The sequence below is a fragment of the Falco peregrinus genome, chromosome 2 (genome assembly GCF_023634155.1).
Source record: "Falco peregrinus isolate bFalPer1 chromosome 2, bFalPer1.pri, whole genome shotgun sequence".
NCBI lineage: Eukaryota > Metazoa > Chordata > Aves > Falconiformes > Falconidae > Falco > Falco peregrinus.
In genome coordinates, this window is record NC_073722.1 from 86,875,816 (window position 1) to 86,902,132 (window position 26,317).

General features: G+C 40.5%; 1 protein-coding gene across 10 annotated transcripts in view; it reads left to right on the forward strand.

The window, feature by feature from the left end:
* ARVCF (ARVCF delta catenin family member) overlaps positions 1–26,317 on the forward strand; it is a 291,095-nt gene that overhangs the window by 118,079 nt on the left and 146,699 nt on the right. For 2 of the 10 annotated variants that reach the window (XM_055795786.1, XM_055795787.1), the window contains one exon: positions 647–891. The exons of 5 other annotated variants lie outside the window; for them this stretch is intronic. In XM_055795786.1, the coding sequence (XP_055651761.1) occupies positions 676–891 (216 nt within the window). In that variant the 5' untranslated portion in view covers positions 647–675. Of the gene's footprint in view, positions 1–646; positions 892–15,888; positions 16,390–26,317 lie in introns of those variants that run through there. 3 more of the 10 variants (XM_055795788.1, XM_055795798.1, XM_055795790.1) reach the window with 2 other exon arrangements.

Here is a 26,317-nt window from a genome sequence, read left to right on the forward strand (position 1 = left end):
TGCTGAAATCATCAAGCACATTTCAACTGCAATTGCCCTGTCTGCATTTAAGAATATTTTCCATATTACAGTGTACTCTTATAATTTAAAAATGAAACCTATTTCAGCTAAACTTGGGGGGGGGGGGGGGGGGGGGGGTTGTCCATTTGCTTGGAAAAAAATGGACACAACTGGTTTTTTGTACCGTGAATTTCCTGTCTTGAAAAATGTTAAACTTGTCATGCTGTTAGACACCTGGAATTTTTGTCTTTAAAGTGAGAAAGATTGTGTTCCTCATTCCTTCCAAAGCCATATCTTTTTTTATGTATTTCTTTTAAGTACATTATTATTTGTACAGTGAAATTAACTTTGCAAGAGGGATGGAAACCTTTGTCAGAGCAAAAAAGATCAAAGAATTACATACAAATTCTCTCCAAGGTGAGCATGTGGGTTTTTTTCTTTTTTGAACAGGGAAGCCTTGGATTAATTACTTTTAATTTAAAATCAAATCAGTGGATGAAAGGAAGTCTTCAAAGAGCACTGCAGTTTGCTTCTTAGAGTGAACAGTATTTTAGTAGGGTGACTAACGATGTGCATTTTTATTTTTAACCTCTGACCTGTGCCCTCCCCACCCCTCTACCTAACCCTTTCCATTTGCCCTGGTCAGTTAACAGGCAGGAGCATTTGAAAACAATCATGGATGACTATGATATCAGGTCTGCTGCCAGCATTTTAGCATCTGTTAAAGAGCAAGAAGCTCGTTTCGAGCGGCTTACCCGTGCACTTGAGGAAGAGCGGCGCAATGTCTCCTTGCAACTTGAGCGTGCCAATCAGCCAGCAGACCGAATGAGCATTTGCAACATTGGCAATGGTCAGCCACTGGCAACCGCCTGGCAGCAGCTTGTACTGCAGGTAACAGCCTGCTCATTTTACCTGTTGCTAGAGTTCATCTATACCAGAATTTCCCATTCCAGAAAGTCAGGTGCATCTTGTTTGTCGTCAGCATTTCATTCTGTAGCTTATCTTCTGATACCCCAGAGTTGGTATGCTTCATCAATTAATTTGGTAGCTCAGACTTCAGAGCCTTGACTTAAAAGTTGTTCTTAATTCCTCTTGGCTCATGGGATACTTTTAAAAATGCATACATCCTTGAGTATTAAACCCTAAAGAGAAATCTTCCCACCCTCCTGTAAATCTATGCACTTGCTGTAAGTATGGTGATGTGCTGGTGATTGAAAAAGAAGGCTGAATCATCTCCATAGCAAACAAAATTTCCATTAGAAATAGTTGGGAGTTTGAATAGAGGGAACAGCGTGAAAAGCAGGGATTTCCCTCCTGCGATGTCTTATTGTTTGTGTAGGGAGAACTTCATAATTTGTTTCTCATGTTTATTGAACTGATAGACTTTATTTTAATGATGCAAACTGGCTTTGTGGTAGCCTTAGGTTTCTAAATACTGTTTTGCTTGGTATGTGTTTTTTAACTCTTTAAACGAGCAATGATAAACTACTTACGTCTCTAAATTACTTTAAGCTCGCAAGTCACTCTGACATGCAAGGTAAGTCATGCAGAAGCAATAGCACCATTTGTGAAGGCCTGCTTCCTGAGAAAACATTGTTCAATTCAGACAGAAACTCTAGGCTATGGGGATTCTAATAGTTGTTTCCCAGTTATACCAGGGTGTTTTACAATTGTACTTGCAATGAGCTGTATTCGGGCAGATTTTACGTTATATTAAGTTAGCGCAGCTTTTCTATTAACAACTGCCATGTTTCTGTGTGTGTGTATGCTTGAATATGGGATGTCATGTGAAAGGAGCAGCCCACACTGGTTAGGCTAAAAGCCTGACAGTAGCTGGTAGGAGCTGTAGGTTGTTACCCTCTGATTAGCAGCTGGGCTGGGGAGAGGGAAGATGTGTGCTTATGTATTTTTTTTAATAGAAAAAGGACAAGTTCACCTTCACTTTTTCTGAATGACTTTGCGCAAAGTGCCTGATTAATAGCTCCAAAATGAAATTCCTTATCCAGAAAACTGATGAAGCATGAGTTTTTTGCAGTGTTATGGCTTAAGCTCTAACCACTTCCAAGAAAACTTAATGAAAAAGTTTTAAGTTACTGGGGTCTACGTGACTCTTATGGAGAAGCAGCCCCTGTAAGTGACCCTAGACTGAATCTGTGTACACTTAGCTCATTGCCAGTGGGCGAGGGGTGAACTCCAGTTCATAAATAATTTGTGTTGAGGTTTTTAGAGTAGTTTGTATATGAAATAAAATTGCTAAATTTGCACAGTGAAGAATTAATGTAAGGTTATTTATGTGAATTTTCATTAAATGTACCGAGGGCCAAATTTCTGCCTGACTTACTAGAATTCATGAAAGTGTTTGAATGAAGGATAAAAGCTGTACATTCAGTCTTATTCAGAATACATAATGATTTAATCTTTACTATTGTATATTGCATTTCATTGTTAAGAGTACACAGAGCAAAAGACACTGCTGTCTGTAAGGATTGCTCATGCACTATAGTGAAATGCAACTGTCTCTGAAGCTGTGTTTCAGCGAGGACTGATTTCTTATCACCCTATTCAACCTTTTATTGTAATATTACAAAATAAGTCAAGTAGTAGCTTTTCCATTTGAAAGTTCTGTAGGTGATTATACGTAATCTAGTTGTTCTGAGTAGAATTTTTGGGGAAAAAAGAGGGTTAACTCCATTTTATGAGAATGCCAAATAATCTGTAATGATCTCTACAACCAGGCATCAGTTTTCCGTGTTGCTTGATTGTCAAAGTGGAATCTGTGAAAGGGATTTGTTAGGGAAGTGTGCATAGTCAGGGCTTTGTTAATAGTCTCTCAGTACTTTTTTGTAGTATACTCTCTCAAACTTATTCCCATCTTGGGAAAGAAAACTAAGCTTTTTTATTATTATTATTTTAGAAAAAGAAAACTAGTATATAGGCAATGTGCCAGAAGCATAACAGTTTTCTGAAGTCCTCAAAAAACGAAATCAAGGTCTTCTGCAAATAACAATTCTAATAATTCATTCCAGATTTTTTTGCTGGTCTCTCTCTTGTTTTTTGTTTTAATACTAGCTTCAAACTCATTCCATAACAATACCTCCTTGTCCTAGGCAGCCCATTTAGCTACTTCCTTCACTTACTGGTCAGCGTGAATTCAGAATACTTGAATGGAACATGTGAACTGTGGTGTGCTTGTTGACATTTGCTGGGAGTGTATATGGCATCGTGTTTTTTGCCCCCTGACAAGAAATATCAGATCTGCAAATAAAGTCAGGGATGTGCTGCAAGTGCCCCAAAACATGTACATGGACGACTTCACCTTGAGGGTGACAGAGCCCTGGCACAGGCTGCCTAGAGAGGCTGTAGGGTCTCCTTCTCTGGAGCCATTCAAACCCGCCTGGAGCGAGACTGTGCTGCCTACTCTGTAGGAGACCCTGCTCTAGCAGGGCGCTGGGCTGGGTGGTCCCCAGAGGTCCCTTCCAACCCCAACCATTCTCTGAATTGGTGATTCTTAATTTTACATGAAGAAAGTATGTAGGATTTTTCTAAAAACTATCTTAAAGTTGTTTCTCGTGGGAGAAGTTGATTACTTGGACAGTCTAAACAAATCATTAATGTATTTTTTAATTAGATATTAATTAGAAATAGCTGAGATTATTCTTTCATGGGAATTTTTCCCAGAGGTGAGATTTCTGGCAGATACTGTCCTCACAATAAGAGGTCCTAAATGGTGCTGAAATGTCTCCCATTAATATTAGAGTCTGTTATTAGGTAGTGGCCAAAGCATTTGTGTTTCCATAGCCCACTGTAGAAGTCAGTGCCTGCCAAGCCTTCAGGCTGTGCAGAGGTTTTGTACCCATCTCTCCTTCCTGCAAGAGGCAATAATCAGCTACTGCCATGTGGATAGCTAGCTTCAACCAGCACGCTTTCTGGTGAAGAGGGATAAAAGTGCTGTGTGTGGTTAATGCTGTTGAACAAGTGGGTAAATGGAACTTCTGCCCTATGTAGCGTCCCCAGTCTTTAAAGCTGATGTTGATTAGAATTTGTTGCCAAGTATACAGCCAGTGACTTGAATTAGGGTATTTCAACTTCTGAAGATGTGCAACGTTGTACATGCATTACTGTGGATTTTGGAGTGGCCAAATAAAGTGCTCTTCCAGTCTAAGAACCGTCTGGACAAAAAGGTCATTAGTTACTCGATGTAAACCATTGCATTACTCTGAAAAATGCACCACTTAATGAAATTTTAATCACAGAGCTTTTATCCAGTTAATAAAAATCTCCTTCCAGTTTTTAAGGATGTTCTTGACTCTTATTTCCTATTCTGTCTTTGAGTGGTAGGAGCCACATGGCTGGCCATTGCTGTTTGTTTCTGAAAGCGAAAATCTGGTTGTACTAAAAAGAGCAGAGCTGTCTCTTAGTGTGTGTTTGTGTTTGTGTCTCTAATTTTTGCAGTGAAGAACGTAAAAAAAACCCAAACAAACCCAACCTTTTTTTTGGTTCTTATAATATCCCAAGTCATGGGAGTCTTGGCAGTCTTTGCATTTTTATCAATTTACCAATGCAGACATAGTCCAGTAAGCTTCTTGGTGAGTAGTACCTCACATATAGTGTGTCTTATATATGTTAAAGTATCTGTTTGATAGTGCTTTTTACAAGTGTGATAAATCTTAGTAATCTTCATGTGTGGGCTATTTAATCTACCTGGTTCTATTTCACTTCTTTTCAAATCAGCCTTCTGCTGCTTTTCACAGTGGGAACTAAAGTTGGACAGGGAGGAGATACGAAAGTGCATGTATAGGGCACATTACTATAGTGGGCTGAATGCACAAAGCTGCAATATTGTCACTGGATAGCTAACCATTCAGAGCATAACTTCTTAATAATAAAGAATTTTTTTTTTTTACTTTTATTAAAACATCAGACATGTGAAACTTATTAAACACAAGGCTCTATCCTGAGCTGGTTTAAATTGGCATGGCTCCATGGGTTTCAGAGAAGCTCTGTCAAGTCTGATCAGCTGGGGAGCTGAACAACAAGGTTTGCATTCAGAGATTGTTTCCCTATCGGTACACCTTGACAATTTCCATTCCTGTTAGTGTTTCATAACCAAAATCAAGTATAGCATTCAGTAAACCTCTTTTGCCTACGAATGCACTGTAACAGTGCTTTGACTTCAGTGATTTTGCAGTGACCTGTAGGGCTTTAAGAGGGGTTCGTGTTATAAAAAAGGTAGGTGTTATCCCCCTTCTTACAGGTGGGAAAGCTGTGGGAGCTGCCAAACCTCACATGATGTAAATAACAGAAATCAGCCCTTTGCATGCTGGTGCAGAGTCTTATCAGGTTGAGTCATACCTGTAGGACGTAACATAAGTTGATCTGAGAAGTCTTTGTATTGACAAAATCATCTAATAATTAAAAATTTATTTAATTTGACTGTTGTTTCCATTCATTTAGGTTCCCTGTGGTGGGTTTGTTGGGGTGGTTTTATATTTGCATTTTTCTTAGATATATCATGTGGTACATTTGGCTAAGGAGGTTCTGGAATAGATTAAACCCAAAGTGGAGACTGTGTGTGCATATGTGTTAGTATAATAAAAATATTCCCACTTGGTTTTTCCAAAGCCTGTTAGTAAAAAAGCTCATCAGCGTAAATGCACTCAGGTGTAACATTTTTGTCTTAGAAGGATATTTTTGTTTAAAACCGAGTGCCGTTAAATTGGTGGTCTTATTGCAAGTATTATGGAATTCTGCTGTACTTTATGGAATATAACATCATACGTATACATATGGAATACAAAAATATCATACATATACACATCAAACAGTAGTTCATGTAAGAAGGAAGCTCTGTTTTCATCCTGATACCACAGAACCGGTAAAGGCTGCTGAGGAGTAAATACTGATTGAATGACGGCTGTAGTGTTTATGGTATGCTTTCTAGCAGTCTGTCAGTCAACATGTGCCAAGAGATCTATGATTGCAACTTAATCAGTTTTAGTTACTGGTTTCATCCCCTAAAAGGAGCGATAAAATAGCTTATTTTGTTTTCAAAAGCAAAATACAAGGTTTTGATCCTGTTTTGACTTAAAACTTCAATCCAGCCTGCTTCACTGATGAATTTTTGACTCAGCATTAGGCCAGCAGCTTCAAAGGTTTCATCCTGTCAATCTGTTTTGCTTTTTCACACCATGTGAGAATCAGGCTTGCTGAGATTCCTAATGGTTAAGTGTGCAAGTGCATTATATGGGCTGAAATTTCTCATAATCAAACCAAGCTGAATTAGCGTGATGTGATACAGATGAATACAGCTTAATATCTCGTATTTATGTAGCTATTACAGCTCATAATAGACATTATTGTACAGGCTTCTCACTTGTCACTTGTAAAGCCAGCCCTGGCTGGCTTGTGCGTGATTGTGCAATGGCAGTAGTTAACACAGCATGAATATGGTGTTGGAGGCAGAACTGAGCTTGCTTGTACCTTTTGTAATACTGTGCACAATAATTCGGTCCTTTAGACGTGACTGAGACAGACTTCTCTGAAATAGGGCTTGTGATTATTCCATTTATAAAGGCTTACTAATTATTCACTGAAGCCTGCTTTACAGTCATTTTGTACTAGCTTAACTGTTTCACTACAGGTTTGGATTTTTTTCTCACTGTTCTTTAAACTGAAAGAATAGAATTAGGGTGATGCCAGGTATGGTGAATTACACTGTTACAGATACATCTTGTGTAAGTCCTCTTAATGGATTGTTCCCCTTTATGCATGGCCACCCCAAAAGTGGTAAAGTCAGAACAATGCAAAAGCTGTTGCTTCTGAACTAAGGAAATACACACAATAATAAATAGCTTAAATACAAGTCAGGAAAAACCAAATAATTTACGTGACGAGGTTTTTGAGTCAGTCTTTTTTTTACTGCCACCGTAATTATTCACTTGTTAAGAGGTATGGTCATAAAGACAGGCTCAAAATTCTCTGTCATGTTTAATTAGTGTCCTATCTCTGTAACTGGTAAGAGCTTTTTTCATGTGATTTTCCAGGTCTGACATATGTCAACCATGCTTTTTCATAACTTGATACATAGTTTTGGTGCAAATGTTCCCTAACTTTGTGTTTAACCAAGTTATTGACAAAATAGAGCTGAAAGGAAGGCAGAGAGGTAAGTGGGAATGAAGAAACTTAAATCACATACTGTTCTGTGGAGTTGGGTTTTTTTCTATTAACAGCCTCACCAAAACAGACCCACAAACCCCCTCCCAACAAATAACACCCCAAAAGGCCATCTTGAAATTAGTCAAGACTACTTGAAAGTAGTCAACCAAGTTAATAAAATTTGTTTTTTCTTCACTTTGCAAATATGATTATAACTGTTCAAGGAAAATTGGCTTATGGAAAAAACCTACAGAATATTTTGAATAATGATTTGGATCATAACTATTTCAATTTATGCTCCAGAGAAATGACACCTGTTTAAAAATTAACAAACATATTTTCCTTTGTTATTATTTTTTAGGCAGATATTTTGTAGCCCTAAGTAAGCACCAGTATTCTTCAGTCTTTATGTTAATCTGAGAGGTACCTGTGACTTACGCCAAAAATGACATTTTTTGAATTGAGGGTCAGTTTCAAGTGGAAGGTGAACTCTAAAGCACACCAGAACACATGGTGAGAACTTAAAAAAAATACAGGAAGATTACCTCAAATTGCTTTTCTAAGAAAAAAAATCAAGTTAACCTTTCTGAGTTAGAGTTTGGGCAACAATAACTCTTCTGTCTGTATTTCATTACTTTTTATTTAAGAGTCTCTGCTCCACACTTAACATAGTGCAGACTGTGTAGAATGTAGAAACTGCTTCCACTGCTTTGATAGTAAGAATGTGGGTGCATTAATAGTGTGTGTATGTTTGTACATATGCAGAGAGAAAGCAAAAGTGGGTTCTGAGCTGCACTGAGTCATCGGCTTACCTTTTTTTCTCCTTTCCATCTCATATACTTTGCATGAAAAGTTTTACGCAATTAGTTCTAGTTTGTAGTGCCTCTTGGCTTCTGTTGTTATATAGCATATTTGTGCTCCTATTAAGGGACTGACAGCATGGAAAATGACCTTTTTAATTTTTTTTGCCTTACAGGTAAGGTCAGTTACAGACAGCAGTGCTGTGGGTTCATGACAGCTCTCCCCTGTTATAGTACTATTTCCTAGTACAGTGCCAACTACCCAGAAAAAAACTCATTGGTAGTTAACCCATGCATGTTCTGCTTCTGCTAGTACTGAGTAGATGGCAGAATGTTGAAATAATTTGTAGGGATAGTCCTAATTCCTTTATAAAACCAGTTGAAGCCATAGAAATGTAAGTTCTGATTCAGGGGTATGGTATGGTATGGTTTGGTGTCAGTCATACCATGCCTGTTCTCTAGCCAGCTGCTGGTGTCCCTGCTCTCAGCTCCCCCTCAGTAATTCAGCTCTTGCGTTCTTTTGGCCTTCAGGTCACTGTGCAGTTATGCATGCACTAGCTATGCCATCAGCCTGATCCTGTAAATTCAGTATGTATGAGTAGTCTTACTGAATTTCTAGGAATGACCTGGGTCAGGTTTCAGCTTCTGCGTATGTGCAACTATTCAAAGGTTCTGGGGAGGGGAAGGCAGGGCGGGGGGCGGGTGGAGATCTGGGAATATGATTCCCGTGGGAGAGTGGGTTCTTAGATCAGAAATCGGTGTGAGCTGAGAGAGATTTGCAGTACCTGTGAATCCCAGCACAGTTAGGAACTGGATCAGAAACTGTTACTTAGCTACTTTTCAGGGAAACTTGTTCCCCATGCATGAGGTATGATCCCATCCCTGGCTTCCTCTGTGCTGGAGATGATAATAGTTGTTTGCTTGGAGATTGGAGCTTTTGCCACCTTTTTTTATGGACATTGTCTCACATCTGTGAAAGTATCAACTCCTGGTTTACTGTGAGAGCTGGGTTCTTTTGCTGATAGCTCAGCAACAGCAGAAGCTGGAAGCAAGGAACTGGTGTGACTCCAGGCCAGAGCACTGCAGATGGCTTAAGACAGTGTTGCTAAGCCAGCCTGCACCTTACATGAATTCAGCCAAAGCAGTAGCTCCCTTGGAATTACTGCATGTGTTTCAAATAGAGACTTTCCAAAGTGACAGTGTGGCATGCTGCACCACTGTGAGCTCAAGGAGCTCCTGCTGTTTGCCTTTCTGCTGGGATTACCCAAATTCCGAAAGAAATCGTAGAACTTGCTTCCTGTATTACAGAAGGAATGCAATAGCAGGGTTAACAAAAAAAGAGAGCTCGTGCAACAGGCATCATGGTATATATCATATAAGAGCCTCTGAAAGATGGCTCAAGTCATATTCCTGCAAGAATTTACATTTCCTGGTTCTTCTATTCCTTGTCATAGCTTCTCCCCTGTGATTGTTCTTCAGTCTTCATTTAAGGCCTTAGATGGTAAAAACATGGATACAAAAGTGAATGGAAGTATTAGCATCTATTTAAGCAACAACTCAGATTTGACCAGCTGCATCAAAAGCTGTGAAGTGCTTTCCAGAGGGATTTATTTGATAACTGGGGTTTAGGTACTTTGCTTACTAGTTATTTGGGGCTCAGATCTGCTGGCATGCAGCAGAATCTACTCAAAATCTGATGTGTTATGTGAGAAGTGTTGTATAAATCTTTGTCAGCAACTCTATTTTTAAAAATTTTTAATGAATCCTTTGGGACCTACTTTTAAAAAGGGAACTGAGGAACTGATCCTCTGTCTGGTAAGGAAAGAATTCTTTCCAACACAGTGTTCTGTTTTTTCAGAATTTAAATATATGCTATTTTATAGTTTTTCATGTGTAGGTTGAAAAATACATCTTCTAGCTCAAAGATGCATGCCTTTGCAGAAATCTCACTTTTTCTAACATCAACAGTACCTCACTTTAATGTCTCACACTTCATCTCTTAAGTATGTGCTCTGCAACTTTATATGGGAACTGCTAAATTCCAAAGTGCCATCTAATGTTTGTCAGCAGGACAGCAACTGGTTTATGCTAATGATTATAATAGTGCAAAGCAGTGACCACATTTACCCTAAGCATCTCAGAAATATTTTTGCAGTTTCACTTGCCTTGAAAGTCTCAACTTCTTTTGTTTCATGTGAATTTTTATTAAATGAGGTTTTGGAAGCAACTGAAAGGCAAGGATTTTCTTATTTTGTTCACCAAGATTTGTGAAAGAATGATCTTCCACAGCTGTTAACCTTTCTGGCCTGGAACTGTGTCAAGTTTAAATTATTTCATTTGAATGACAAATTCAGTTTCATAATTTTCTATGATTTTACATTGCTTTACTAACAGAACTGTGTTTTCTTCCAGAAGTACATATAGGAAAAACACATCAAAAATAAATTCTGCTTGCTGCATGTACCTTATTATGTAAACTGGCATCTAGGTTGTTCTTTGCATGATGTCTCTGAGTGTTGCAAGATCAGGTACCTGCAAGTAATTAGTAAAAACGTCTTAAAACAGGAACATTCAAATGTAAACATTAAAGAGTAGTATCAGGTTTAACAGGACTTTTGTAAAAACAACTTTCTTGTCGCTTTTACTACATTTGCTTCTTGATAATTAACATGAAAACTTCTTACATTTTAAAGTTGTTATTTATTTTTCATGTTCTGCTGCTTGTTCATTTCTCAGCTGAGACAGCAGAACATGATTTATTGTACTGGTGTTTTAAGATTTTTTTTTTCTCTTACATTTTAGTTCCCAAGCATACTACTGTACTAGTTCAGCTGGGATGTTGAGGAAGAAAGATTTAAACCTTCACAAAACCTTTTTGCACTGTATCTCTCATTTTTATGAAAAGATTTTGTTACTAATACAGGCCTTGATCCGTATGTGTACAAGCAACGCAGACCTTTATCCCAACATGGCATTGCACAGGAGTCGGTCTGTCTTCGTAAGCCTCTACTCTTGCAGATCCACATGTGGCCACAAGAATGTTTTGCAGAAACTTTAAAACCGGCAAACAGGCAATTTCCGCTTCCCCTGAGCCCTCTGAGATTTGGACCTGAAAGGTTCAACTTGGCTTTTAAAACCAACAATTTTCCACAATTGCATTTCAGCTGTCTCCAGTATCTGTAAACTCTTGCAAACTAATGCTGAAAGAGCCCCAAATGAATGCTGGGTTATGATGACATTAACAAATTACTGAGCCTTTCGCTAGTTTAGGCCATCTTGTTAATGGTTCAAATTATGCTCTCGCTTGCTTTGTCACAAATCTGGCGTAATTCACTGAAGTCATTGGTGTGACTGAGAACAGAATGGCCAAAGAGGACCATGGGCAGCCTGAGGCTGTGTGCCAATTATAATTAAAGCCTTTGATTTAAATAAATGTCACAGTTTAAACACTATTTAAATATATCTTTTAAAAAAATCATCAAAAAACAACAAACCAAAAACCAACCAAAACTGCTTTCCTTGTTAAGCTACCAAATTACTAGCTGAAGAGAATATTTTTTTAACCATAGTTGTGGTGACTGGGAAATGCTGTAGAATACTGCCAGAGTTCATTTTAGGGACTTAATCTAAAATGTATCTTCAGCTTCTGGCAGAGTGTTTTTAGAATACTGCAGTTAAAAGTTGAAAAGAACCATAGTCTCCATGTTTCTAACCCATCTCGATTAGCTCTTCTTACTTTTTGCAGTCTTATTTTCATATGTATTTCAAATTCAAGAAACTTGCTCTGCAATAAAATTTCATACAGAGACCTTAATTATCTCTTCAGAAGAAAATCCAAAACAGCTTCAGGTTTTGGTTTGAGGAGGTTAGTAATTACCATAAAAATCAGTTGATTGTACAGACGGCTATCAATCCAGTGTGTAATGGCAAACCACATTTTTGCCCTCTGGGTGAGAGAATGACATGTTAAGCTGGTATCTTCTGAGCAAGTGATTGTGATGTGCAGCTTCAAATACAGCACAAATCATGTGGAAAATCCAAAACTAAAACCAAATCGAAGAAATGAAAAATGGTTAATACTGCATATGTCTTTCCTGCATTTGAGTGTCTTTGTTTTCCTTTCCAATAACTACAGCATGAAATTATGGTCACAGTACCAACCTTAAATTTGATTTGTTTTCCTTGCTGTTGTCATTCTGTTATAAAAGTAATGGTATTTTTAAATTTTTTTTCTTCAACTGGAGGAGGTTTTTCTGGGTTTATTCCTGTAAAATTAGTTGATTCTTATCTAAATCAAGCTGCTGGGAAGAAACATAGGTCATTTATTCAACTGCGACCTATATGCAGTGACATGTAGCTTCCTCTGTCCTTTATTTCTAATGTAAGCAGTGCTGTCACCAGGCTGTCCTTGTTCTCATCCTGTCATATGACAACTTGGATGAAATGGAGTTGACTGATATTAAAGGTAGCAAGATGGAAGCTGTGTTTGTATACAAATGAAAAACCCCTGAACTTACTGAAATACCTAATGGTGTCCCTCTGCAGAAGGTGTGTCTGCTTCCTCTTTGCCATGTGGTTCTTCAGTCTTGTGATCCTTTAGACATCTTCTTTAATACTGGATTCTTAAAGAAGGGTGGCACATAAAATCATCCTCCATTTATACACAAGTAGTCCCTGATTGAGGCAGTCTGGCTTCATCTCCATTTCTAACCTTGCAGTATGAAAGCAAAAACATTGTCAAAACTACGTTGATGGAAGTGTTAGAAGTATCCTGGTGGATTTGTCCTACTAGAGTCACACAGCCATTTTGGAGCAAGTATGGATGCTTTGAAAGGGTTTACATAACTTTTCAAATATATTTAAAAATTATGGAAATGGTAACAGGAAAACCAATTTCAAAATGTATCTTGGAGATACAATGTCTGTTTTCATTTGTCTGTATTAGAATCGTTACAGTAGGGCACACTGACACATCATGTTCTTTAGTCCTCTCACCGTGTATATTTGCTGCTTGAAATTCACAGAACGGCAACAAAATACCCTCAGCGTGGAAGTACCTATATGAATGTAGGCTATCTAATTCAGAGAGTTGCCATGGATGGTTGTGGTGTTTTGCCTATATGGTTAGCTGGGATTTTTGATTCATCTTGTGCCTTCTTGCTCTGTTGGGTTTGTGGAAGTTACATATCACTGAAGCCATATGTTATGTTTCCAGGCAGAGCTGTAAACCATTTCATTTTTACTGCCTCTGAGAGCAGATCAATCTGTAGTGCAGCACTAGTGATGGAGAATTTTTTAAAGGTAATGGGAGAAAATAAAAAAAAAGGGAGCTTGGCCCAGATACTGTACTACTCCGTCTTGCAGAGAATTAAACCCTTTCCTATTTATAAGATTTTAATTTCTCAGAAGAAAGGTTTTCACCCTACTTTTACAGCTGGGAAAAATGTGACAGATTAAGAAATTAAGGTTCATTTAAAAAAAGGGGGGCGGGGGGGGAGGTTGTGATGTAGTCAGCAGTCTGATACTAATGGATAGAGTGTTTGTTGCCAGAATTTGGAAGTTCAGTACAATGTTAGGGATCTAATCCATTACTCTTATTTAGGTAATTAGTTCTTTTACTTCAGCACTGCCAAGTCCCAGCATTCAGAATTATATGAGCTGGTAAAATATTGCAAGCAGCTAAGGAATAAGAGGGCTTGAGATGTATTTTGCCTTTTTAAAAAAAATAATTATAAAAAAAGCGTTGGCTTTGAGTCAAAACATTTTCAAAATTTACTTTACAAGCAGAAAGCCTACAAACATCTCTTATAGTTTTGAATGGAAAATTATGTTTTTAAATAACAACCTAACTCCAGAAGGTGGGACTTCAAAATTCAGCAATGCTAATGTTGCATAGCTTGGACAAATACCTGTGGGTTTACAACATGAGAGACTTCTTATGTGAGTAAGAATTGGCAAGTCCATCCAGGAAGGTTTTCAGTTTCATCGTTTTGCATGCAAGAGTAGCTGCTTCAGTGCCCTATAGATACAGACTTTATAACGTTTTTTTCTTTGACAGTGTATAAAGGTCTGGCACATATCCATGTGCATGCTTAAACTGAATGGTACTTTCAATGCCAGCATGGCCTCAACAAAAGTTGAGCTATTTTCATTTGTTAACGAAGAAAAGTTGGACAAGGAGAAGGGGCCAGGGGGGGAGAGTGCTGTACAAAAGTCCGGGAGACTCATGCAAAATGTGTCCCTTTTGCTTTGGCCTTCAAGTATTTTATTAATGGCCACTACCAGTTGCCTCTGAATCATTCCGCTGTAGATAGAGCATATTCTTTCCCTCCAGTGAAGCAAATAACTTTGCTTCAGCTAAACCTTGTGGAACATCTACTATTGCCCTTGTCAACCTTTCTGGCATTTATTTTTAAACAAATTAGGATTGGAGTTGGGTAACACAGTTCTGCCCTGTTCTCTGCCCCGAAAATCAAAACCTTAGCTCTAATGTTTGGCTGGAATGCTGACACTGGCAGTAACAGGAAAGCTGAATTTAGGATTAAATAGGTCTGAAACCTTCCTTCTGGTCTTAAATGTCAGTATAGGAGATGCCACCTTTTCATGTTGACCTGGTAGGATGTTAATTAACATGTTAATTACACTGATACTGGAGGCACATTTTAGTATTTTCAGGGAACGTGAAGCTGGGAAGAAAAGACACTGTACAAAGGCACCTATTCTGATAATTGAAGAAGATTAAATTGTAATGTACCTTCCTTTTTGCTTTATGGCTGGTCTTGCTGTCTCTGACTAGCCCTGTTTTCCAGAGGTAGTCTCTATGAGTAGCTTTCACTCCCTAATTACCATTGTCCAGCCACCAGCTGTTTCAGGGGTGGATTTATTTATTACTTTGGTTCACTGCAGGACCCACATATGGAAGAGGAAAAGCAACCCTTACCCCTCGGCCAGTGACTGCAAGTGGTGCTGGTCATTTAGTGCTGGGGAGGATGGAGCCGGCTGCCTCTCAGGCCTGGCTGACTGTGTACAGCTGGAGGCAAGGCTTCGGTCCTGGGCTGGGGAGGCATGCCCACCTGCCCCGGGTGGTCCTGGGTAGGGGGGGTGGGGGGGGGGAGTGGGGGGAAGACTTCAGATGCTGGCAAGATTGGGTTACACCTACCTACCTAGGTCTCTTCAGACTTGATGCCTTAATCTATTTATTAATACCTACCCTTTCTGCAATTTCGTGGAAAAGGCATCAAGAAGGATCAGATCTTCAAGTAAGAAGTATGGGAGGCTCTCCTCCTTCCCAGCAATTTCATGGAGGCTTGCAGTCTGGCTGCCTGCTGGAAGATGGAATGTTGAAGGCTGGGTACTTCCAGTTTACTAGCAATAAATGAACGTGAAAGCTGTGCTGTATCACACAGTGAGGTCCCAGGTGTTGTTGCAGAATGTGGTGACTGCAAGGTACAGCACATCTGGCATTCATTTTGGTGATGAGTAATTTATCAAGACAATCATTTAATGAATGCGGGCAGGCTTGTGGGCAGGTGAACTCTTAAAAAATGAGGCCAGTTGTACTTTGTGCTGTAAGCCTCTCTGCATCAGTGTAAGGTGGAAAAGGGAGGAGGCTGTGGTGGAAGATTATCTTTCGCTGGTGTAGGTGCGTTAGGGATGTATTAATCTCCAAGTGCAAAAAGTAAGCAAGTGAGAGGATTTCCTTTCTTGTGCTGTCTTGTTAGACCTTCCTGTAATTCGCGAGGCAGCCGCGCTGGGGGTGCAGACGGCATCTGGGGGCCTCTCTGTCCCCCCCGTCGTCCCCCCCCAGCAGCAGGTTCGCGGGTGTAGAGTCGCCGGTAACAGTCGTTTCGCTCGGTGACATTTTTCCTCTTTGTCTTCGCAGCCCGGCGGGAGCAGGGCGGGGGACGGGCCGGGACGCGGGGAAACCCCGGGGGGCACCGGGCGGGCCGGTGCCGGGGGCCCGGCAGAGGCGGCCCCGCTTCTACCGCCTCCCCCGCCGGGCGGCCGCCGGGCGCCCCCCGCTCCCCGGCGCGCCGGGCGTGGCCGCGCCCCAGCCCGCGCCGGCTGCGGCTGCCCGTCAGTGCCGCCCCCCGGGACGGAGCCGCCGGGGCCAGCCATGTGAAGGGCTCGGCCCTGGCGGGAGGCAGCCGCCGGCCGTGCTGGGGGTTGGCTTGGCGTTCTGTTTTGTGCCAGGGGAGCGGCGCGGTCGGTGGTGTGCCTGCCCTGGATGGGCTCTGTCCGTGGGGAGGCTGCCGAGGGGCTCAGCGGCGAGGCTGCTGGGCGGGCTACAAAAGGAGCGGGCTTGCCCGAGGAACGGGGCTCTGGCGGCTGTCAGAGGAGAAGGTCCGCGGAGGGTCTGCAGGAAGCTGGAGGTGTGCCCTGCTAGGGACCGCGCAGCCGGCACCGGGCATAAATGCCTGCGGAACTCAAACAGGTTAGTGCGAAACTTGCGTCCTTTCCCCTCGGGCTCCGGCGGTGTGTGTGGCCGCGTGTGCCCGGCTCCGCTTCTGGGCGAAGGAGGTGGCTCTCGGCCGGTGGAAGGGGCTGTTTACTTGTGTTCTCATTTTTTAGCGAAGAACTAAGAGCAAAAGCTGAGCTGCTCTTTCTAACAGAGCGTTCGAGAGAGGTTTTGCTTTTGTCTCTGGTGCACTAACTGGTGAAACACCCGAAAAAGCAAGCCATTGTTTTCTTTGACCTTCTCGTCCTGTTCAATAAATCTAAGGAACTCTCTGACATGAACTGCTAGAAATAGTGCTTTTAAAGAAGAAAGCTTTGCTATTGTGTATTCGTTAAATGTTTGCTTTTCCCATACAGCGTTCTGTTGCTTTCTCTTTGGTTTTGCTGTTGAACATACCAAAGAAATAACTTCGGTTTTGCCCTCAAAATGTTATCTTAAACGAAGAGCCCTCTTGGCTGTCACCTGAGTAACTGTAATGGACTTGTAGCTCTGTGGGAAAAGATTTTGAATATTATTCTTTACCTTGGAGTGTCATTGGGCTTTGCAGAGTAAAGCTGTTGCAGACTAGATTTAAATAAATAGAGATCATATAGAGTCCTGTAATGTATAGGTGCTTATCTTGTTAACCTCCTTCATCTACCTTGTAAGCCTCAGGAAACCCTATAAATTCAGGTGATGGCAGGGTAGAGCTGCTCCTCAAACTAGGATGAGGGGTTATCTTTTTCTTAACCCTTCTTTTTCTTCTGTGCCTTTTTAACTTAAAACACAGTATTTTAGGATAAGAAAATGCAACAATAATGCATTACTGAGAATACATCTATGAATTTGTTTAGGTTCAGTGCACAGGAATCATTAGAGGTGCTTCAGTTTGGTGTGATCATGCTGTGTTCTACTTGTCCAGCTCGGTAACAGAAGGCTGAATCATTTCTTGATGCAAATAGGATGTTGGTTCCCTTGAGGGGAAAGTAGCCCTTTCAGCTGGGCCCTTGAGTGATCATTTCTTTGTCTGTAGGCAGCCTCTGCAATCACTCCCTGCCTGCTAGAGGTGACTGAATCCTGGTTTTGTTTGAGTGATTCTCCGTGTGCATGCTACCTGTGGACTTCTTAGAGAGGAAGGGATTTTCTTTGTGTATGTGGTCCTGTTTGTACTTCCTCACGAGGAGTTGCTGTATGTGTCAAGTTCCATGCAATAGGTTGTCAATTTTTAGGTAGGTAGATGTTGATTTTTAGATAGATGTAGTTAGCATCTGTCTATCTATAGGGATTTTGGTTTTTGTTTTTTTCAGTACAAGGAAAAAACCTGGAGGTAAGGAGCAGAATGCTAACTGTAAAGAAGGTGTGTTTGATGTCTCTTGACCTGTGCAGTAGGGCTGTGTTCTTGTTTTCAGGGTTTTCTATTTTGATAGGAGGAAGAACTTGAGTGAGAGTGGAGGATTATAGTTCATCACTTTAGGTCATGCATTTCAGTTAACTTGTAAATTCTTCTTCCATATCAAAACAAAAAACCCTTCTGGATATAATTTTCAAGCTGCGTGTCATAGTTGAAGATCAGACAGAGATATATTATTTTATCTTTCTTAATGGAGGAAGGGCTTGATTCATTCTGAGGTCTTTTTGCAAAGTAAATGATCAGTCTGATGCTGCAGCAGTGTATTAGAGAATGCTTTGCTTAATGAAAGACAGTAGTTTTAAACTGTGAGCTGTCAGAGAAATTAATTGTGCAGTTATAGGGCCTCTAGAAAGTAATCTTTTAGCTTTAATTATCACAAGTAAAACTAAGCCAAATGGCTAAATGACTTTGAGGTGAATGGCAAGCCTACACAATCCATACAGACAAAAATGGGAGAGATACTAGAACAGACTTCTGCCACATTGACTAAAGACCTAATGTGTTTAGATAAAGACGGTTGTGAAATAATTAAGAATCACCAAGAGTAACTTACAACTATGCTTTTGGCTTCTGCTGGGAATAGTTGCGCTTTCTGAAGTTCTGGGCCACAAAAGCAGCGTTGTACCTGCGAGCACTGGTCGAAGAAACAAGTGCTGAAAAACCAGGTGGTCACCTGCTTGGTGTTCTCCCTTGGCGTTCCCCGTTCCCCGTCCTGCTGAGGGATAAAACTCAGCACAAACTTCAGCAGTCATCTGCAGTCTGCCTTTCTGCAGTGGCCCGAGAGAAAGTATTGAGTTAATGAAATTCAGAAGGATCTTGAAGTCTGGAACTGTTAAAATACATTTGGTCATATGACATACAGCTTTGATCTGGATCTGAAGTGTTAAGCACTGGCTTGCCTCAGGGCCATGAAGTTGTGAAGGAGAAAGGAGTCCCTTAAAGTGACTTTTGCCAAAAGCTCTTCAGCTCTGTGTTACTCCTGCTTCAGAAAATACTTGGCTAACGTTCCAGATTCAGGCACTGAACTCAGTAGGGCTGCCCTTCCTCAGCACTTTGTCCCTGAAGCATTTTGCTAGAGGATGATACTGATGTGAGAGAGTATGAAATCTTAGATCTGGCAGGATGAAAAAGTAGTTAATGTATTAGTGACATACCTGACATGAGTCTGTACTAGTGATGGTAATCTTGTGGAAGAAATGTTCATGGAGGTGCAGCATGCAAAAGCGTCATCATTTGCCAAATGGTTGGGCAAGTCATACTAGAAAAAGCAAGAAAGAAGGGAGCTTAACTTGTAACGTGGATCAGGTTCACCCATGGATTCTCATATATAATAGACCTGAAAAAGGTCTGACATGCTCTGTAGTCTTGAAGAGGTGCAGCAATCACCCTGCTCCCCAAAGTAAAGCCCTTGCCAGCAGTTGGGACCTCTGTAGCAGAGCTGGGCAAAGAGAATGTGTTTCGGGACTCAGTTACTGAGAAGTTGAACTACATCTTGGAGCAACTGAGTGGAGGCACACGTTCCCTTCTGCTAGCTCCTGCCACAGAGGCAGTAGTTCCCCACAGGAGGGTGGATACACTAACTTTTTAGGCAGTTACTGCCTAACTCAGGTGCTGAACTTCAAAACTGAGGTGTCTCTGGATCTGCTTTTACCTCTTGATACAGGGGCTTGCACAGTGAGGTCCTTTACCGTCTCTGGGATGATCTGGAGCTGCAGCAGGACACAACATGTAGGTTGGGAAAATGCAGGTGTTCTGTTTCTGAAAATGTTGTTGCAAGAGCTATGTTCTCCTGGAAGTGCTGTTGTGTGCTGGTGGAGTGTGAGGGTTTGTAATGTCCATCTTGTGTGTCTGCCTGCTTGTATACAGCTTTGTAACAGGGACAAGCATACCAAACAAAGCATTCCAGCAGTTGCACTTCCCAAGGCCCTGTTGCTCAGCCACCTGTCCCAAAGGTTGTGAGGTGAGCTGGTGTACAGGGAGAATCAGGCTGTCTGCATTTTTTGCTTAAGTTACACTGCAGTTGCTAAAAATAGAAGGTATCTTCTTTGTGGTTTTTTTTAAGAAAAAAAGTATGTATGCTCAACATCTTTCATAACATAGAAATACACATTATGGAAGATAAAACGGGGGGGGGGAGCATGTTCAGCAGTTGCATTTGAAACTACACAGGCTGGACATCTCTAAGACAGCTGTTCACAAACATTTAATCTCAAAACGGTCTTCTCTGAGGGGTTCACTTCTGCCATTAAATTAAGGTTTTGATACTGACTTTGGTAGGAGTCAGGTCAAGGCCACTGGGTGAAAGTTGTATGTCTGTATTTGGGTGTTAAATAATAGGGCATTTCTCTGTGAGGATTATGACATGTTCTCAGTGTGGCTTTACTTATTCCTGCATCACAGGGGGACATTCAACTATTACTCAGTTGCTCTGAGTTAATTTCTTCTGTGATAGCAAAATTGTGCAAATATATGCAGGGAAACTTCTAAAAAGCTCCTGTTTCATTTGCAGTATGCCATAAAGGTGTAGGGAACATAATGTAACTTATTTCTCTTACTGCTTCTTCCCACCCTGAAACTTTTGAAGTGCCTATGCTAATTTAAGGAAGTGTTACTTCCTCCCCTCACCCCCTAAGATACCACTCTGAGACACAGAATTAATATTTCTAAGATAATGCAGATTAATTAAGGAAACTAAAATATCAGACTGCACCACTGCTTGTTCTCCTTTCTGGAAATATTTGTGGGTATGGCTGTGTGAGATGGGAGCTTCAGCTTCACTGGGTTAAGAAGGTCCTATCTTTTTCTGCTGCTGGCTGTTGCTTTGCCAAATTATGCAACAGTTGCCCTCTTGCTTGTGCAAACACACATTTTCAGGGCCATTCTGTGGGCAAGACCAGTGAACGGATCCAGCTTAAAAATTGAAGCAAGGCTTACATGGTTTAGGAGAAGAGGAGTGGCATCTTGAACAAGAATGAGGCCCTTGGAAGAGCTGTACCTTCCTCCTGGGGGTGCAGAAGCATGTGCATAGCATCTGATGTAACTACTCTTGCTGGTGAAACAAGACAATACAGGGTTTTCCTGTCTCAAATGACTTGGCCTGGGAGCTCCATATACATTTGGCTTGCTCAGATCTTCCCGAGGATGGAGCAGAGCATAAAAAAGACCCTGTTCTTCACGTTTTTGAAAACTACTATTGTTTCAGTAGCATCTTCAATGCGACTGATGTTACTCAGCAAAGCTCAGCTGTGCCCAGCAATGACATTGTGGGAGAAATGGCAGAAAAATTTAGGGATGCATATGCAGGTTCATAGCAGATGGAAACTTTTTTCTGCTTAACTCTGCCTTCCAAGGTAATTTTGTTAATGGGAGTCTTCCTTGTTACTTCATACTAACCTATGTATTTTTCATAGCATTGCACAGACTTTATACTACAGGAGGTAAGAGAAGGAAATTAGTATTGCAGTAGCTCTAATAGTCTTAAGGATAGGATAGCAGAGATGATGCTTCGTTTATGTTCAAAGCTTTTGTTTCTGGTGAGAAATGGAACATAGGAGTTTGTTAAAAGGTTTTCTTTGATTTTGTTTTTTCCTTTTAAGAATGAGGAGGGGCTGATGATTCGTCCCTGTGTCCCATCCATGGAATAAATAGCAAGAGGAGAAGTTTAAATGTGAATGCAGTTCCTGAAATCCTGAGACTAGAGAGAGCATATTTCAAATACTTGGATAAAGGGAAAACTGAACCTCAAACTTTGATAGTTTTAAATTTCGTGGTGTCCTTTGTGTCTCATGTATCTCATGAGGTTGCAGCCAGGCTTTGGGATTATTTTTTTACTCATTTGTCTGCATGCCTGAGTAGTGAACAACTGTAACTGTACCTGAGAGAAGCTTGATGAGCATGCAGGGGCTAAAATCTTTTTCTGGGGAATCATGTTTTTTTTATCTCTACAAATGCCTGGGCAAGATCTCTTCTGTCTCACTCAGGGGTGGTGATTCCGCGGACTCAGTGCTCCCTGTATACTGCAGTAATATGAAAATTCATTACATTCAGTGGCGTTCTCTGCCTCTTTGATGAGTCAAGCCCACACCTGCTTACAGCAGGAAATTGAAATGCCTGAGTTTTCCCTTTTGGCTAATCCCACACATCTATCCTTAGCATCACAACACTTCTCTTTGACGTTCAAAAAATAAAGTGAAAACTGTTCTAAGTAAACCTGGAGAATTTTTGAGCTTTGGAATTTCTGCCTCTGCACGCTAAATAACTTGGTACAGCTCTGAACTTTTATTTTTAGTAAAATTTTCAAAGCCAGTCTACTGTTATGTTCAGAGAAAGAGGTGTTCCTGAAAGCCTGAAATGAAACCAGAATGTGACAGCTTGTTTTTATACTGTAGAGAATGTATTTTTGTGTGTTTTTGTGTGTGTATATATATGTATAAAAATACATATATGGAGGAAATGAGAAGGTGATATAATTTAAGTAGCATTACTTTGGATGTGTGTAGTGTAACACTGATCAGAATCATCTGGAATGTTCAGAAGACTTCAACTTACAAACTTGTAATTCATTAAAGCTGATAAAAGATATGCAGCACAATTTGTTTATGGATGGTAGAACCCTGACGTGTAAACAGTTCCTCTGTGTGATCAGTGTTATTCTGCTGTTTGAATTGTAGAGGTTTTTTCAAATAATTCTAGCAAGTTTTGCATCTGAAGCTATTTGCATCCCTCTCTTTAGATGATACAATTCTCCGGCAAATTCAGTGTTATGGGAATAAAGGCCTTTTTGGCTTCTGGGCATGGCAGCATGTGGGCCTTAGCTAGTTGGTGTTGTGATGCATTTAACAAAGACATAAACCAGTATTTACACCAGAATGCTATGCAGAGATGAAAGATTTCCAAGTTTAAATAAGAGAGAGTTATTTGGTTAAGGAGTTTAATACAGGCTCTTGAAAGTAAGTTAAATTGCAAGTAGCTGTGGAGAAAGATTTTATAAGGAAATCAGTGTGTAAGGCTACGTGGTGTACTTCACACCATACTGCACTACAGTAACGCAGAACAAATTATTTTGTTTTGAATGGACAAAATTACTTATAGAACAGATTATGCCGGTGGCTGGATTTCTCCATCAACGCCTGCCTGAATCCTTGTTAACCACTGGTAAACCAGACCCTAATTCTTTAAGCTGAAATGGTAGCTAGAAGCTCTTCCATGGCACCACTGTCTCATACTGGCATAAATTCTTGGAGCAACCCACTGTGGTTCTGCATCAGGTCATACTGATTTTCTCCCAAATACATGTTATACTCCCAGTCACCTTGCTGACTTCTGTTAGTATTTTGTCCTCCTTAAACCTTCTTCCTAATGGTAGCAGTGGTGACCAGAATAATTCTCCTATTGTTCGTATATATTGAATTAGGAGGAATGTATTGCCGTTTAAACTTAATTCAGCAGATGCTTTATGTGGCTGGCCTCAATTACATTGGTTATCAGCTCATCTGTAAAACCAGCAATATGGTTTAGGAGACCTGTGTTGCCCAGATGGGCTGTCTTGGTGATCTCTGCCATTCTAAGTCTGTGATGAATCGCAGATATGGTTTTTCAGTAGCTTAAGCGTGCAACATTTTGTAGATCATTTTTTATGATGCTCTAATGAGGGAACAGTTACAAACACTCTTTTCCTGGGCTGTAAAAGATTTCAACTTAAATGCCAGATGCTGTGAAAGTAGAGTGACTTTGTAAATCGTATATATTTTTTTTAAATAGAGTATGTGTTGATGCTGCTTACTATTATAAAATCTCACTCTGGCTGCTTTCACAGCGTCTGGCCATGAGATGTCCCCTTGAACTCCTGGATTACTGACACTTTTTTTTTTTTTTTTTTTTGTGCTGGTAACTTCAAAAGTAGTATCGTTTCATTACTTCCTCTAAATGCTGCTTGGTTTTTGTGCATTATCATGCCTTAGTTGTTTTCTGTTGAGTCAGTAATATTTTGGAATTAGCTGGTGTGCTGCAAACAAAATTCTTCACTATCTAGTTGCTTTTTTCTTTTCTTTTTTTTTCTTTGTTTTTTTTGCTACTAGATCTTATAAATACAGTCATATCTCAGTATTTGAGAAGTGATCCTCATGTCACATGAGGGTTATGGGATTCTTGAATGCTCATGAGAGAGATGGCTGGACTTCATGGGTGAGGTATTTCCCTCTGGGTCTTCTCACTCATTGCTTATTTGGGTAAAGAAAGTGAGCGGGTGAAGGCCCCTTCTAAAGCAGCACTTGACTACCCAGTTCCTGACAGCGTGAGACTGTAACCTCACCTTCCTGGTGCATCAGAATGGCAATACTTAAAACATTCCCAAAACTTAAGAATTGAAGGTGTGCCTAATGCGTTGGTTTGCACATGCATGGAAACCTACATAGCCATGACTAGGGCTTCAAAACCGCTTTGCATAGTTTATAAGATGTTACAGGAAAACCCTGTGGCTGGTTTGCAAAGAGGAGGGGAAACACAAGTCCTGTCTTCCTCCCCAGTCAGGGATGTAGCTTGGGCGATGAGAGTGGATGCCAGCTACCACTGGTGGCTGGGTGAAGTTAAGCAAATGGTTTTCTGGATGAAATTTCAACGCATCAGTTATGTGGAAAACTTGTTCTTGCCTTCTAGCACTGGCAGGCAAGTTAGTAGATATTTAGTAAAACACATGGAAAGCATCTTAACTCTGCTAGTTATGGCATTAATTCATTTCTGCAGGGTGTTGTGTCCTAGCAGTAAGAGTGTTAGAACCTGATGTTGCAGCTCCTGTCTCTTTTCTCTGCACCTCCTCCTCTTTCTCCCCCTCCTCTTTTCCCCTTTTCCTTCTTCCATCCCCTTTTATTCTTGCCCCACCCCCCCCACCCCTGGCTTTTTAATAAACTTAGTAAGTTCTTTCTAGTTCTTCATTCTCCTCTTTGCCCAAAAGGAATGAACTATGGTATGTTTACAATAGTTTTAAAAAATTGTATTTCTCACATTAGCATATGTAAATATGAGTAAATGTATGCTAGATGGTGAACATTCTGCATTTGTCCTTAGCAATTTCATCTCATCTGGGTCATTCTTTCTGTTTCTACCATGACATGTTGTTTTATTACCTGAGGCTGGAATGCATCTTGGTCATGGCGACACATTTATCTTGTATTTTATGATGTGATCTTATCACATCCCATTTCTTTTCTCTTTCCTGTTCAGCTTTTCATCTGTCAGTGACAGTCATGACACCAGGTAGTGGCATAGCAATAGCAGGGCTATGTATTAGTGCATACCGTTGGCAATTTTTAAGGGTAATACTTTGCTTCTAAGGTACAATATTCTTTTTATCAGGTTATTTCTGGAGGGAAGAGCCATTTGTAATTACATCAAAACCAGCAGCCATCAATCACTTTAGATGTAGGAGACAGCAAAAAAGGTTCCTCGGATAACATTCGGTAAATGTGAAGCAAACAGAAGGTGACACTGCACCCTTCTCCCTTGGCTGCAAGAGTACAAGGAGGTGGAAAGAATTGTTGATTTGTTATTTGTGTAACAGTGACAGACAGAACTTTGTTTGAGTTGCAGCTTCTGTATTTAACATAAAAGTAAGTATATTCCATCAACTCTATGAGAATGTGAAGCGAGAGGGGGAATGTTGTTCAGATCCATTGCTGAAGAGGTTTTGGCCCTTTTTAATATGTTGGGTTTAAAAGTGTATTCTTCCCTACCATTTCTTCAAGGGCCAGATCTTCAAAGAGAAAACTGCTGCTATATAAGCAACAAAAAATGAGGCGACAGACTTTCAAACCTTTCAAGCTAGTATATACCAACTCCAAATATGATTGGAGATTAATTAGAGTGCTGCGTCAACCCACTGAACAATTTTGAAAATCTGGCTGCTGGTTTTGGTGTATAAATAGGAACTGAAACATCTGCCTGCAAGTTGTTGTAAATCTAGTGTGACACACAGTTAATCCAGTAAGTTTTTCTGCTTCTTGGTTTTTGAGATTCCAGTCAAAATCATCTTTGTGTTTCCTTTACATGGGATCAGTTTTTGTTTATTTTTCTTTTTCTTTCTTTCACAAAGCTGACACTGCAAAATTTCAGCTTAACAGTGCCAACGCAAATTTTTCAATACACAAATAAAATGTAATTTTATTCCTTTCTGCCTCTACCAAGAGGCATAGCAAATATTGTGTAACACCCATCCTGAGCTTGGCCGGGTTTCAGAAACTTTCCAGAAAAAAAGACACTGGTAAAATCAGCATCTGCCACGTACATCAAGATAGTTAAGGAAGAGTTGTGTCCACAGCAGCTGAAGAGCTGTGTATGCGTGTATAAATATACTGCAAATGTGTGGGAGTATTTAATGAATTGTTGCTCTTTGAATTTTCTTGTTCGAAGAAACTTGGCCCAGGTACGTTATGTGGATACTGTTTTGGCAACTGGAGTCACAAAAATATTTACAAAGTCTCTTGTGTTCTTCCCCCATGCTCTTATCCCCCCTTCCTGTAT